Here is a 15,492-nt window from a genome sequence, read left to right as displayed (position 1 = left end):
GCTAAGACAAAGGAGCTCACTGCACATTGTGGCTGCTCATAAGTCAGGAAAGGGCTATAAGACCATATCTAAATGTTTTGAAGTTCCAGTGGCTACAGTGCAAAGTATTATTAAAAAATACAAGACGTTCCACACTGTGAAAAATCTCAGAGGACGTGGTTGGAAGCCAAAAGTGACACCTGTGCTGGCCAGGAGGATAGTAAGAGAGGTAAAAAAGGATCCAAGGATCACCACCAAGGCCATCCTGATGAATCTGGGCTCTGCTGGTGGCAACATCTCAAGGCAGACAGTCCACACTGCACACCGCTGGGTTCCACGGGCGCAGACCAAGGAGGACACCACTTCTCCAGATAAGGCACACAAAAGCCTGCTTGGCCTTTGCAAATGCTCATCTGGACAAAGAAAAAGACTTCTGGTATTCTGTTTTATGGTCAAATGAAACAAAAACTGAATTGTTTGGCCACAATGATGTAGCCTTCATTTGGCGTAAAAAGAGAGAAGCCTTCCACCCTAAGAAACACCATCCCACTGGTGGTGGGAACCTAATGTTTTGGGGGTGTTTTTCAGCCGGTGAACCAGTGAACCTAATCACAGTAAACGGCACCATGAAAAAGGAGCAATACATCAAAATTCTCAACAACAACATCAGGCAGTCTGCAGAGAAACTTGGCCTTGGGCACCAGTGGACATTTCAGCACGACAACGACCCAAAACACAGCAAAAGTGGTAAAGAAATGGTTGGCAGACAAAAACATTAACGTTTTGCAGTGGCCCAGCTAAAGTCCTGACTTAAATCCAATTGAGAATCTGTGGAGGGAGCTAAAGATCAGGGTGATGGCAAGGAGACCCTCCAACCTGAAAGAGTTGGAGCTCATCGCTAAAGATGAATGGGCAAAAATACCAGTGGAGACATGCAAAAAGCTGGTCAGCAATTATAGTAAGCGTTTGATGCTGTAATAGCCAATAAAGGCTTTGCTATTGATTATTGAGAAGGGTATGAATAATTTTGGACATGCCACTTTTTGTTCAAATGTAAATAAAAGATGAGTAATAATTTTTTCCACAATGATGCTGTTACGGAAGCAGACCAAACAAGAGAGGTAAGTGATCAATCTAACAATGTTTATTATCAGCAGAGCGTTGTGGATAAGATGACGTGCAGAACCGGGTAAGTATCAACAGTCCAAGTATGATATTCGTTGACTAGAGATGAATACTGAATACAGATCCTTTTCCTTTCCAGGAACGACGGGAGGAGGACTACGACCCACACACACACACACACACACACCGTTGGTGATAGACGAACAGGCTTATGGCTGACCACAGCTGACTGGAACAGAGAACAGACTTCGTACTGGAATAGATGAGACAACAGGTAAGTTTCAACAGGTAAATAGCGAGGTAAGTATGTCTTTGAGGTTTGTGAACTCGACAGAGAAACACAATGAGTCCGCTTCGTGAAAACGAGCCCGGACACTGAGTGAGGTGTGTGGTGTGCTTATATGTGGTGCTGGTGATTGGTTTCAGGTGCGTCTGATTAGTAATCAGGTGACTGTGATCGTTGAGTGAGTGAGGGAGTAGAACCTGGCCAATCCGTGACATTACCCCCCTCCCCAGGGCCCGCTCCTGAGGGCCGAGGCCTCCGACGTCGTGGTGGTCTACCTCGTCCTCGAGGGGCTGGACATTCAGGATGGTTACGATGGAATTCCTCCATGAGGGCTGGATCTAGAATGTCAACTCTGGGTACCCACGACCTCTCCTCTGGTCCGTAGCCTTCCCAGTCGACGAGATACTCAAGACTACCACCACGACGTCGGGACAGAAGGATTTCTCGGACCGAGTAGATGGATCCCTCTTCCAGCACCAAGGGGGGAGGGGGTTCCTCTTCCTGACCAGGTTCTGTGGAGGGAATCACAGGTGGGTGAAAGGGTTTCAGTAAAGAGACGTGAAATGTGGGGTGGATACGGTACTGTGGTGGTAATTGGAGTCTGTAGGTGACGGGGTTGACCTGTTCCACGATGGTGAAGGGGCCAACAAACCTGGGACTCAATTTCTTCGAGGGCAGGCGCAGACGGATGTCTCTTGTGGAGAGCCAGACTTTCTGCCCAGGAGTGTATGTGGGACCAGGAATCCTCTTCTTATCCGCAGTGGACTTGGTTCTGCGCACTGCCCTTTGAAGATGATGGTGAGCCTCGTCCCAGACTCTCTCGCTCTCCCGGAACCAGTAATCCACTGCGGGCACCTGTGATGGTTCGCCATTCCAGGGGAAGAGAGGTGGTTGGAAGCCGAGCACACACTGGAATGGCGTGAGTCTGTGGTGGGTTGCCGCAGTGAATTTTGGGCGTATTCTGCCCAACCCAGGAACTGGTTCCAGGAGTCCTGGTGACCATGACAGAATGTCCGGAGGAACCGCCCCACCTCCTGGATTTTCCTCTCCGTCTGCCCGTTGGTCTCAGGGTGGTATCCAGAGGAGAGGCTAACGGTCACACCTAGGAGTTTGAGAAAAGACTTCCACACCCGTGAAATAAACTGTGGACCCCTGTCTGAGACGATGTCTTCCGGAATGCCATAGTACCTAAAGACTTTGTTGAAGAGCAGTTCGGCAGACTCTAGGGCTGTGGGAAGACCTTTCAGAGGTATCAGACGGCAGAATTTTGAAAATCGATCAACTATAACAAAGATGCAGGTGTTACCGTCAGATGAGGGGAGATCTGTCATGAAGTCAACTCCCAGGTGTGACCAGGGGCGGTTCGGCACAGGCAAGGGATGGAGTTTCCCAGCAGGCAGATGACGTGGACTCTTGGACATTGCACACTCCTTACATCCCTGGACATACCTCCTCACATCCCTTGCCATGTGCGGCCACCAGAAGCGGTCCGTCAGCAGCGAGAGAGTGTTGTTGGCCCCTGGATGTCCAGTGCCCAGAGAGGTATGTGTAGAATGGATTAGATCTACCCGCTGGGTCCTAGGGATGAATCTGCGACCAGGTGGACAGCCCGGCGGAGATCTGGGTTCCGGAGTGGCGACAGCTGGCGGGTTGGTCCATTCAATGGGTTGAACGATGATGTTTTCGGGGATTATGGTCGTGGGTGTGTCAGGCAAGTCGTGAGAATCATGGATGCGAGACAGAGCATCAGCTCGGGTATTCTTGGATCCTGGCCGGTAGGTTATGGTGAAGTTGAATCGGGAAAAGAACAGGGACCATCTTGCCTGACGGGGACAGAGCCGTTTGGCGTCTCGGAGGTACTGTAGGTTCTTGTGATCTGTTATCACCTGGAACGTGTGGTTGGATCCCTCTAGCCAATGTCGCCACTCCTCCAGAGCGAGCTTGATGGCAAGGAGCTCGCGGTTGCCGATGTCATAGTTCCTCTCCGCAGGGCTGAGCTTCCGGGAATAGTAGGCACAGGGATGAAGCAATGGAGGAGTACCGTGATGTTGTGATAGAATCCCTCCCACGCCGGTAGTAGATGCGTCCACCTCTACCACGAAAGGGAGATCAGGGTCAGGATGGGTTAGAAGAGGTGCCTGTGTAAATGCTTCCTTGAGGTTATGGAAGGCTGCGGCCGAGTCAGGGTTCCAGAGTAGGGTTCGTGGTTTTCCTTTGAGTAGACTGGTAAGTGGAGCAGTGATGATGCTGTAGTTCTTGATAAACCGGCGGTAGAAATTGGCGAAACCTAAGAATCGTTGAAGCTCTTTGATAGTGGTGGGTTCTGGCCAGGATACAACTGCAGATACCTTCCTCTCGTCCATACGGACCCCCTTCTGGTCGATGACGTATCCAAGGAAGTGTACTGCTGGTAGGTGAAATGAACATTTTTCCGCCTTGAGATACAGGTGATGATCCCGTAATCTTTGAAGGACCTCCGCAACGTGGAGGCGATGTTCAGCCTCACTCCGGGAGTAAATCAGGATATCGTCTATGTAGACAACGACAAAGTGGTGCAGAAACTCCCGGAGTACCTCGTGAATGAAGTTCTGAAATACGGAGGGGGCGTTGACCAAACCATAGGGCATGACCAAATACTCGTAGTGGCCAGTAGGGGTCACGAAGGCAGTCTTCCACTCGTCCCCCTCACGTATCCTCACGAGGTTGTACGCGCTGCGGAGGTCCAACTTCGTAAACACCCTGGCAGTGCGTAGTTGTTCGAGGGCCGCAGGGACGAGAGGAAGGGGATACCGGAACTTGATGGTGCCTTGATTGAGTATGCGGTAATCGATGCATGGCCGCAGCCCTCCATCCTTCTTTGCCACGAAGAAAAAACTGGATGCTGCGGGTGATGTTGATGGTCGGATGTAACCCTGATCGAGAGCCTCCTGTATGTACTCCTCCATTGCCTTGGTCTCCGGAAGCGACAGCGGGTAGATCTTACCTCTGGGCATTGGAGCATCCGGAACTAGGTCAATGGCACAGTCCCATGGCCGATGTGGAGGTAGCTGGGAAGCTCTCTTGGGGCAGAAGACGTCTTGAAACGACGAGTAAATGGCAGGAATCTGGACTGACTGCTTCTCAACAGGACTTTCGACGGAGGTGACGTTGACAGGTAGTATCTTGTGTCTAGGACGTGGAAGATCTGGGAAACATTGGTTGGTACATTCCTTTCCCCATTTTATCACCTCTCCTGTGCCCCAAGAGAGGATGGGATCATGCTTCACCAGCCACGGGCGCCCCAAGATGATGTCCATAGTAGCTCCCTCCAGAACCAGAAACTGAATCTCCTCACGGTGCAAAACTCCAATCTGTAGGATGATGGGTTCACTTTTCCGGTGAATACGGGTCCGTGAGCTGATCCGGTTAGTTATCGGTTGAATCTGGTAGATGGTGGTTGAGGCTTGGGTGCGTAGCTGGAGCTGGCGACAGAGGGTGTTAGAGACCCGGAGTCGATGAGGGCTGCGACTGTAACACAGGAAGTGTGGGTGGTTAACTGAACATTGGTAGTCAGAGGATGCATGTTATCCAATTCAGAACGTATTACACTCACCAAAGATCGTATAGGACGCAGAGGACAGTTGAGTCGCACGTGTCCCGCAGCCCCACAGTACATGCAAAGACCCCGGGTCAGCCTTCTCTGTCGCTCAGCTGCAGAGATTTTTCCTGATTCCAGGATCATTGGTTCTGGTTCTGGAGGGCTGGCGGATGTAACTGGTCGGAGGAGTGCAGTAGTGGCGGACTGGTCTTGGTAGGATTTTAGACGATCTGAACAACGAAGTGACTGCTGAATGAACTTCTCCAATCCCATGGAATCGTCCAAAGCAGCTAACTGCATCCGGAGATTGGGTTCTAGGCCGAGCCGGTACGTGGTCAGTAACGATCGCTCATTCCATCCGCTGGCAGCGGCCAAAGTGCGGAAACGCAGGGAGTAATCTTGTGTCGTCATACTTCCCTGCTTTAGATGATACAATTGCTCTCCTGCGGATACTTCTGCATCAGAACGTCCGAAAACCTCTTTAAAATGAGCGACGAAAGCCTGGATCGAATGGGTTGCCGGCCCGGCCTGTTGATACAACGTGTCCGCCCATTTGAGAGCTGGTCCGGTAAGCAGAGACGTGATGAAGGCTATTTTTGAAGAATCTGTGGGATAGAGAGCAGGTTGCATTGTGAATATCAATGAACATTGTAACAGGAATCCGCTGCACTCCTCCGCCCCGCCAGAGTAGGGCGCTGGTCGGGCCATGGGACTGGAAGGGACGTTCACGGGAGCCGAAGAAGTGCTGGGTGCCGGTGGTGCGGTGGGATGAGCTGAAGTTGGAGTGGTGGCATGACTAGCCAACAAAACCTTCCTGAGCGAATCCACCAGCTCTTGAAACGGGTCCCGATTGCTCATGCTGATACTGTGTTGTTCCGGGCTAACTGTTACGGAAGCAGACCAAACAAGAGAGGTAAGTGATCAATCTAACAATGTTTATTATCAGCAGAGCGTTGTGGATAAGATGACGTGCAGAACCGGGTAAGTATCAACAGTCCAAGTATGATATTCGTTGACTAGAGATGAATACTGAATACAGATCCTTTTCCTTTCCAGGAACGACGGGAGGAGGACTCCGACCCACACACACACACACACACCGTTGGTGATAGACGAACAGGCTTATGGCTGACCACAGCTGACTGGAACAGAGAACAGACTTCGTACTGGAATAGATGAGACAACAGGTAAGTTTCAACAGGTAAATAGCGAGGTAAGTATGTCTTTGAGGTTTGTGAACTCGACAGAGAAACACAATGAGTCCGCTTCGTGAAAACGAGCCCGGACACTGAGTGAGGTGTGTGGTGTGCTTATATGTGGTGCTGGTGATTGGTTTCAGGTGCGTCTGATTAGTAATCAGGTGACTGTGATCGTTGAGTGAGTGAGGGAGTAGAACCTGGCCAATCCGTGACAGATGCCTCTTGTACATCGTCTTATTATCTTCTTGGAGATGTCTGTGTCATTTCTAATAAAAAATAATTAAATAATTAAATAAATAAAAAAAAAAAAAACTTGCTGGTTGAATAAAAGTAACTTTAAGTCAGAATTTGCCAGGGGTATGAATAATTTCGGGTTTGACTGTAGCTGCAAGCAGCAATTATCAGGGTTCGAGCATATAAGGCCTTTATTCCATGTAAGGCCTTTATTGCATCTAAGGTCTAGGACAACCTGAAATATTGGGCTAAAATCACAACACATCCATGATAAAGAATATTGCAACACACACATACTCAACCTGAAATGAAAGGTTAATACAAAGTAAGCATACGTATACTGTACACACATATGCAAAGACATTTTGGTGTAGATATAGAGATATAAAGTAAAATGATAGGTAACAAAATGTTCATTGGGGAGCTCTACCCTCTGGCTAAGTTTTAGCTCTCTAGTCTAGAGAGTTAATAAATAAACAACTTCAGTCAGCTTTTGGCCATTTTTGTGTGCAATATGCATTTGATTGTCTCTGAAGCGTTTGTTGCTGAGACTAGAGCATGAAGAGAGCTTCCATATCTGCACAGCCCAAAGCAGCTGATTAGAGGAGACAGCTCAATGAAGCTCAAACCAAATCAGACTGCTTGATTAATCTACCCGCTGATAAACGCCTCCCTCCGTTCGTATTAAGTCATCCGTCTGCATGAGGAAAAGACATCACAATCTAGACGCATGTCCACAAAGATTTAATCACCCTCATTCCGACTTAATTTAGTATTGCAGAGTTGCCCCAAAAACAATTTGGAGACCTTCAGACCCACTTAAACAAGTTTGAATGGTTATTCATTAGCTACTTTATAGTCTTTGTCATGCTTTAAAGACGTATACTTCATTTGATGTGTTGACTAATATATCAGAGCACACATACAAGTAACTTGATGATCATTTTAACTGTAGTCTAGTGTTTGAAAGATTAACTAAATTGAAACATTATTACAAATGTGTCATTACAAATACATTTAAATATACAGTATATTACATATAATTTATCATAGAATGGCATTTAATTATATACTATTTTATTATAAATGCTTGTCAGTAATTGGCAGTACGCTTTAAACATAAGACAAAGCACAAAGAAAATAATTGTTAAAAGTAATTATGAAATGATATATAAAGATGTACTACTTAAAAAGGGTCAAATGTCAACACAACTTCAGCAAATTGCATTTAATATAAATGAAAACTATAATAATCTTTCATTTAATTGCAATTAACATGCAATTAAGCGTCTAAGTTGTGAATTAAGTGATTATAATAATATATCACATATATTGTTTTATTATAAGTGCATATATTCTTTTAAAGTATGTTATTTTGTAATAAGTAAACTTTTTTAAAAGTGTGCAAAAGTGTACTTCTTTTTCACAAGGGTTAGAGAATGTATAATATAATTTCTCAAGTTCACACAGGTGTCACTGCAGATGATCAAACCACATACTTCACGTCACAATACTTTTTGTCTTTATTTTCAACACTGCATCTATCATTTTGTTTGAAAAAGTTGCTTATGCTTTCTTCAAAATAAATTCCAATTTTGCTGTCTTTGCATTTCAAAACCGTTAACCTCTTGGAAACCTCTTTATTTGGTCGTTGGTATTTCATTTGAGTTTCAATTAGATGTTGATTCTCAAATGTTTGAAATTCATGACTTAAAAAAAACCCGGAATCAATACTTTCGTTTTACCTTGACGAGGAAATTAGCAATGCACAAGCCTGTATTTCACTGCCTCTCTGAATTGATTATGTGCACAATGAGAATTATAGTACATTTGTGACTCAATGCTGAGATAATCTCTGCAATCGTATCAGATACTGGGCAGATAATGGAAGAACCGTACTAGAGGAAATCAAATGTCTGCTGATGAGAGCACTTACTGCTGATCCACTTTGCGTTCGGGTCGTGAACTTTGAAGTCTTTCTTGAAGATTTCTTCCACTGTCACTTTCCCTTTAAAGGCCAGGCTATCGTCCTCACCTATAGGGAGACATACAGAACAGAAACAACTTTAAGTGACGGCTAATGATGGGAGAAGCAAATCTTTCGAAACTTTAAAGTAATTAAACCAATTTCTTCACACAATGATTCAAAATGTTTAAAAGCTCTTGAAAACGCCACACACTTGAGATGCCTGCTGGTGAGAATGGTGTAAATGCAAAGTAAACTCAGCTCAACACGCATCAAAAACCTTTTACAAACCAATTGCAGACGTTTTACTGAAAGTTTCATCAAATAAATGCAATTACAAATGATCTAATACTGCTAAATAAGAAGCATCCTGTGTGTGTTTATTAAATTGTAGGACGTGTCTTGTATATTTTATGGAGAGTTTGGTTAATCAGGTCTATGAGAGACTATTATCAACAACTTAAACAACTTAAAAAAAATTAATGAATATAAAATTAAAAAATAAATAAATAAATAAATAACTCATACACTGCATCCGTATATATGCCTACTTCCACACTATATAGTATTATGTGAGCCAAGTAGTATTTCTGATGTCATAGTACTCATAAAACAGTGGTATTAGATTCTGAAGTGTGCATCCAATGGACACATTATTCTCCCATGAGGCCACAGGAGAGGATTTGTGAATGGAAATGAAATGAAGAACACTACACTCTAAAAAAATGCTGGGATATTTTTTTTTATTTTATTTTTTTAACCCAAATGCTGGGTGCAACCTGTTGGGTTATTTTATTGGGTTATTTTTAAATATTTTTACCCAGATGCTGGGTAGTTTTTATGCACTAAAAAATTCTGGGCTATTTTTCAACCCAAATGCTGTGTTCAGCTTGTTGGGTCATTTTATTGGGTTATTCTTAAATATTTTTACCTAGGTGCGGGGTAGTTCCCTTCCAGGAACTCTACACTGCGTCCTGAGACACTTTGGGGAACGCCATTGGCGGGCCGCACTCTGAGTCATAGTCCAACGTCCAATGAGAAACGGGAGTGACGTCACAGGCGCGGTGACGTCATCGACCAGGAAGTATAAAAGCACGTGCGTTTGAAGCTGGCGTCAGCTTTTGTCATTCAGCGAGAGCGCTCTGTGTCTACTGTCTGTCTAAGAAGCATACTGTTGTTTTTCAGTGCCAGTTTGCACTACTTTTATTTGAACAGTATGCCAGGGGGAAAACGTTCTTCTAAGAGCGATCGAAGAAAGGCGGTTCAGCAGCCCCATAGAAAGTGTGTCCCTCCCTGCCAACGCTACATTGTTGGTGGGGATACACACGATCTATGTGTGGTCTGCTTGGGAGCGGAGCACGCTAGGTCAGCCCTTGAGGGGGCTGGCTGCCCGCAGTGCGAGCGATTGCCGATGCGGTTGCTCCGTTCCCGGAAAGCCCTCTTTGAGGAGGGGGCTTTCATTAGCGTTCCCCGTGGGTCTGGCCCCGCTTCCGTCGAGGCGGAGCGGCAGCTGCACTCGTGGGGTTCGCAGTTAGATCTGCTGGAGGGAGTTGAGACGGGTGATCCCCTATCTCTCTCCTCACCCAGCGGATCGTTTGACCTCCTCCTGGATGAGGAAGCCCGCACTGAGGTTCCTTCCCTCCAAGAGGAGGAGTCAGCGCTCCTTCTGTCTTCCTCCGAGGAGGTTGACGTTGAGAGCGTTGACCTCCCACAACCGCCCCCCCGTTCACCCCAATATGAGGAGCTGGTGGAGGTGCTGACGAGCGCGGTGGCCAAGCTCAACATCAGCTGGTCACCCGCTCCAGATCCAGAGCCCCAGGCAAGCAGGCTTGATGAGCGCTTCCTGCGGGCTAAAGCAGCACCTCCCAGACGGAGCCTTCCTTTTTTCCCCGATCTCCACAAAGAGATCGCGAGATCGTGGGAAAAACCATACTCCTCCCGTCTTTTCTCCCCCGCCTCTGATTACTACGGTAATGTGGGGGGGATGGAGGAGTATGGCTACAGGGCGATGCCTCAGGTCGAGCAGACACTAGCGAGCTATCTGTCTCCCGGCCTGGCATCGTCCCTGAAGGCTCCGTCCTTGCCCACCAAGCCACTAAAAGTGACATCAGGCTTGATGGGCAAGGCATACGCGGCAGCAGGTCAGGCTGGTGCATGTTTACACACCATGTCTGTGCTCCAGGCGTACCAAGCCGACCTGCTGAAGGAGCTTAGTGATGGCGAGGAAGTGAGCGTGTCAGAGATGCGCAAGACCGCTGATCTAGCGCTCCGGGCCACCAAGGAGACCGCCCGTGCTGTCGGGCGGTCTATGGCAGCCCTGGTGGCCGCGGAAAGGCATCTCTGGCTAACCCTGTCCGACATGAAGGAGAAGGACAGGGTCACGCTCCTGGACGCCCCCCTGCATCCTATCGGCCTCTTTGGTGACTCTGTTGACACAGTTGTCAACAGGCACCAGGAGGCCCGCAGGCAGGCAGCGGCGTTCCAGCGTTACCTTCCTCGCCGCACTTACTCCTCTGGGGCTGCTGGACGGGAGCAGCCCCAGCCGCACTCCAGCTCCTCACACAGGGAGACCCAGAATAGGAGTGTTGCTACCCGTACCCCTCCGGCGAGGCCTAGAGGGCGGGCTCAGCAACGCTCCAAGTCGGGGTCCTCGAAGACGAGGCCGGACCTGAGGGTCGTCCTCCAGTCCAAGAGGGCCTCGGCTAAACGGCCCTGATGGTCGTGGCCCAGGGCCAATGAGGGCAGCCCCTCTCGAAGAGCTAGGTGCTTCACCGCCTCTGAGGAGTACGGTGACCACCTCTCTTCGGGGCCTTCAGGAGATTCGTCAGCTAACCCTGCCGGTGTTACAGGGCGCGGCAGTCTCCCGCGAACATCATTCTCTAGTCTCTCCGCCCGGAAACGTAGCGGAACCAGAGAGTTCGCCACCCCCACGGGGGTTTTCAGAGCGCTTACTTCAGGTGCATCCTGCCAGTTCGCTGTTACAGGTCACCGAGGTAGCTCTTCAAATAAATCCAGAAACCAGCCTCGAGAGGTTGGTTCCCTTAGTAGAATTTCTGGCAGCGTGGAAACTACTGCCAAATATTTATATGTGGGTCCTGCGTACTGTAGAGAAAGGCTATTGCATTCAATTCGGCGCCAAGCCGCCACCTTTCAGCGGGGTATTTCCTACTCTGGTAGGCCCCGAGCAGGCTCTGGTATTGGAACAGGAAGTAAATACTCTCCTGAGGAAGGAGGCCATCGAGGTGGTCCCTCCTCAACGCAGAGAATCCGGGTTCTACAGCCGGTACTTCATTGTTCCCAAGAAGGATGGGGGCCTGCGGCCCATTTTAGATCTCAGACAGCTAAACCTCTCAGTCAGAAAACTGAAGTTCAAAATGTTGACTGTCAGACAGGTCGTGTCTCAAATCAGGTCCGAGGACTGGTTTGTCACGATAGATCTGAAAGACGCGTACTTTCACGTCTCCATCCTTCCTCAACACCGGAAGTTTCTCAGGTTCGCTTTCAGGGGCAAAGCTTACCAATACAGAGTTCTTCCGTTCGGCCTAGCGCTCTCACCCCGAACTTTTACGAAGTGTGTGGATGCTGCTCTGGCTCCACTGCGACTCCAGGGCATCCGCATACTCAACTACATAGACGACTGGCTCATCCTAGCCAGTTCAGAACAGTTAGCGGCTCAACATCGAGATGTTGTTCTTGCTCACGTGAAAAAGCTGGGGTTGAGACTCAACGCCAAGAAAAGTGTGCTGTCTCCATTACAGAGAACCACTTATCTAGGTGTATTCTGGGATTCGACCACGATGCAGGCACGATTGTCACCTGCTCGGATCGAGTCGATCCTTACTGCAGCAAATGCGGTCAAGCTAGGCCTGCTACTCACTGTCAAACAGTTCCAAGTACTGTTAGGTCTTATGGCAGCTACATCCAACGTGATACCTCTTGGACTGCTGTACATGAGACCACTGCAGTGGTGGCTCAAAACCAAAGGGTTTTCCCCGAGGGGGAACCCATTCCGCAAGATCAAGGTCACGCGGCGCTGCCTACGTGCCTTAGTCATGTGGAAAAAGCCCTGGTTCCTATCACAAGGTCCAGTGCTGGGAGCTCCTTGCCGCCGCGTCACGCTAGCGACAGATGCATCCCTCACCGGGTGGGGAGCGGTCATGAGTGGCCGCTCCGCCCAAGGCCTATGGAACGACCGGCATCACTCTTGGCACATAAATTGCCTAGAAATGCTGGCAGTGTTCCTGGCTCTGAAGCATTTCCTTCCAGACCTAAGAAACCGCCACGTGCTGGTCCGCACAGACAACACTGCGGTGGTCTATTACATAAACCACCAGGGAGGTCTGCGTTCACGCCCCTTATACAAGCTGGCGTACCAGATCATCTTGTGGTCACAAGGGAAGCTTCTCTCATTGAGAGCAGTTCACATTCCTGGACGTCTCAATGTGGGAGCAGACGTCCTGTCGAGGCAGGGGCCGAGGCCTGGGGAATGGATGCTTCACCCAGAGGTGGTGAAGCAGATATGGAGAGTCTTTGGTCAAGCCCAAGTGGACCTCTTTGCGACTCAGGAGACATCGCAATGTCCCCTTTGGTACTCTCTAGTTCCTTTAGCTCCTCTCGGACTGGATGCCATGGTACAGACGTGGCCGAGGCTTCGTCTGTACGCTTTTCCCCCAATCGCTCTGCTCCCGGGAGTTCTGGAAAGAGTACGCCGGTACGGAGTACGGCTGCTGCTAGTAGCCCCGTACTGGCCGGCCCGAGTATGGTTCTCGGATATAATCGCCCTCCTGACGGCTCTCCATGGGAGATTCCTGTCAGGAGGGACCTTCTTTCTCAGGCTGGGGGCGCAATCTGCCACCCCCACCCAGAGAAGTGGAAGTTATGGGTGTGGCTCCTGAAGGGGCACAACTCATAGAAGCTGGTCTCTCAACTGAGGTTGTTGAGACCATCATTCAATCCAGAGCTCCCTCTACGAGGAAACTTTATGGCCTAAAGTGGAACCTGTTTGCGTCATGGTGTCATGAACGCCGTTTAGACCCAGTCCACTGCCCGGTTGGTACAGTGCTGGAGTTCCTGCAAACTCGTTTGTCCGCTGGGTTAGCTCACTCCACCTTGAAGGTGTACGTGGCGGCTATATCGGCTTACCACGCCCTTCAGGGCGGCCTTTCAGTGGGCAAAAACCCCCTGGTCTCACGTTTCCTCCGCGGTGCACTCAGGCTGAGGCCTCGTGCAAGACCAAGAGTCCCTACATGGGACTTAGCTGTGGTGTTGGAAGCGCTGTGTAAACCTCCCTTCGAGCCTCTGGATGAGGCCTCCGATCGGATGCTTACCCTAAAAACAGCATTGCTGTTGGCGCTAACATCTCTTAAGAGAGTCGGGGACCTGCAGGCCCTTTCAGTGGCCCCTTCTTATATTGACTTTGCCCCAGGGTTGGCCAAAGCATTCCTCTACCCAAGAGCTGGGTACACACCCAAGGTCCCCTCAGTAACACCACAGCCAATAACGCTGCTAGCGTTTTATCCTCCTCCATTCGTGGAGCACGACCAGAGGAAGTATAACTTGATGTGTCCAGTAAGAGCACTAGACACTTATGTCCACAGAGCTGCCCTGTGGCGTAAATCAGAGCAATTGTTTGTCTGTTACGGCCCCCCTAAGAGGGGGTGCCCGGCTTCCAAGCCTACTATCAGTAAGTGGATTGTTGATGCCATCTCTACTGCATACGAGTCCTCTGGTCTCCCATCCCCGATGGGAGTCAAGGCTCACTCAACTCGAGGCGTTGCAGCCTCCAAAGCTCTGATGGCAGGTGTCCCCATCCAGGACATCTGCAGTGCGGCGGGTTGGTCCTCACCTCTAACGTTCGTCAGATTCTACGAACTAGACCTCAGAGCCACTCCGGGCTCAGTCATCTTTCAGCCCTAGCAAAAAGGCTAGGCTCAAGAGGTCAAAAGGCGCTTTCCTTCTAACAAGGAAAAGAGATTCTACCCCTTTCGCTCTGGCAATTTCCCCAGACAAAGGCGTATGATTCTCCTCAATAATTGTTCCTCCTGGTCTGGCAGTTCCCCAGACAGGAGACGTATCCCCACCATCTTGGCCTGGCACCTCCCAGGCAAGTGGTGTGTTATCTGCCTCGTGTGCCAGAGGGCCGAGGCCTGTATTCCTCGTGTCTGATGGTTGATCACAAACAGAGATGAATTCCAGTGCCCTGGCAAGATCACCAGGCACTCCCTATGTCCCTCTTGTACTGGCTGTAACGCAGACAATGGACTACCACTTCTCCTCGTGTGCCTGAGGGCCGAGGTCTATTTATCCCTCTTGTCTGGTGGCTGATCACAGACAGAGATGAATTCCAGTGCCCTGGCAAGATCACCAGGCACTTCTTGTGTCCCTCTTGTACTGGCTGTAATGCAGACAAAGGACCACTATCTCTCCTCGCGTGCCTGAGGGCCGAGGAGCATTTCTCCCCCTGCACTGGTCTCATGACAGGCAGCGGTCGAGAACTCTATCCTTGTGTGCCCGAGGGCCGAGGCTCAGGTATCCCTCTTGTCTGGTGGTGGATCACAGACAGAGATGAATTCCAGTGCCCTGGCAAGATCACCAGGCACTTCTTGCGTCCCTCTTGTACTGGCTGTAATGCAGACAAAGGACCACTATCTCTCCTCGTGTGCCTGAGGGTCGAGGTTATTTATCCCTCTTGTCTGGTGGCTGATCACAGACAGAGATGAATTCCAGTGTCCTGGCAAGCTTTACCAGACACTTCTTCAGTCCCTCTTGTACTGGCTGTAATGCAGACAAAGGACCACCATTTCTCCTCGAGTGCCTGAGGGCCGAGGCTCATTATCCCTCTTGCCTGGTGTTGGATCACAGACAGAGATGAATTCCAGTGCCCTGGCAAGATCACCAGGCACTTCTTGCGTCCCTCTTGTACTGGCTGTAATGCAGACAAAGGACCACCATTTCTCCTCGAGTGCCTGAGGGCCGAGGCTCATTATCCCTCTTGTCTGGTGATGCGTCACAGACAGAGATGTATTACCACTCGCGTCCTGGCAAGATCACCAGGCGGAGTTACCACAGTGTCTCATCAGGTGAGTATTCTAGACACTTGAAGACACTCATTTTTTGCGAGACCAGA

At 49.3% G+C, this 15,492-nt stretch overlaps 1 protein-coding gene across 1 annotated transcript in view; it reads right to left on the bottom strand.

The window, feature by feature from the left end:
• The window catches only part of LOC141300002 (A-type potassium channel modulatory protein DPP6-like), a 167,449-nt gene that overhangs the window by 59,337 nt on the left and 92,620 nt on the right, over window positions 1-15,492 (bottom strand). Inside the window, exon 3 of the mRNA XM_073830303.1 lies at window positions 8,337-8,435. Within this exon, the coding sequence (XP_073686404.1) occupies window positions 8,337-8,435 (99 nt within the window). The remainder of the gene's footprint in view (window positions 1-8,336; window positions 8,436-15,492) is intronic.

The sequence above is a fragment of the Garra rufa genome, chromosome 24, assembly GCF_049309525.1.
Source record: "Garra rufa chromosome 24, GarRuf1.0, whole genome shotgun sequence".
Lineage (NCBI taxonomy): Eukaryota > Metazoa > Chordata > Actinopteri > Cypriniformes > Cyprinidae > Garra > Garra rufa.
This window is presented reverse-complemented; position numbering and strand designations above follow the sequence as displayed.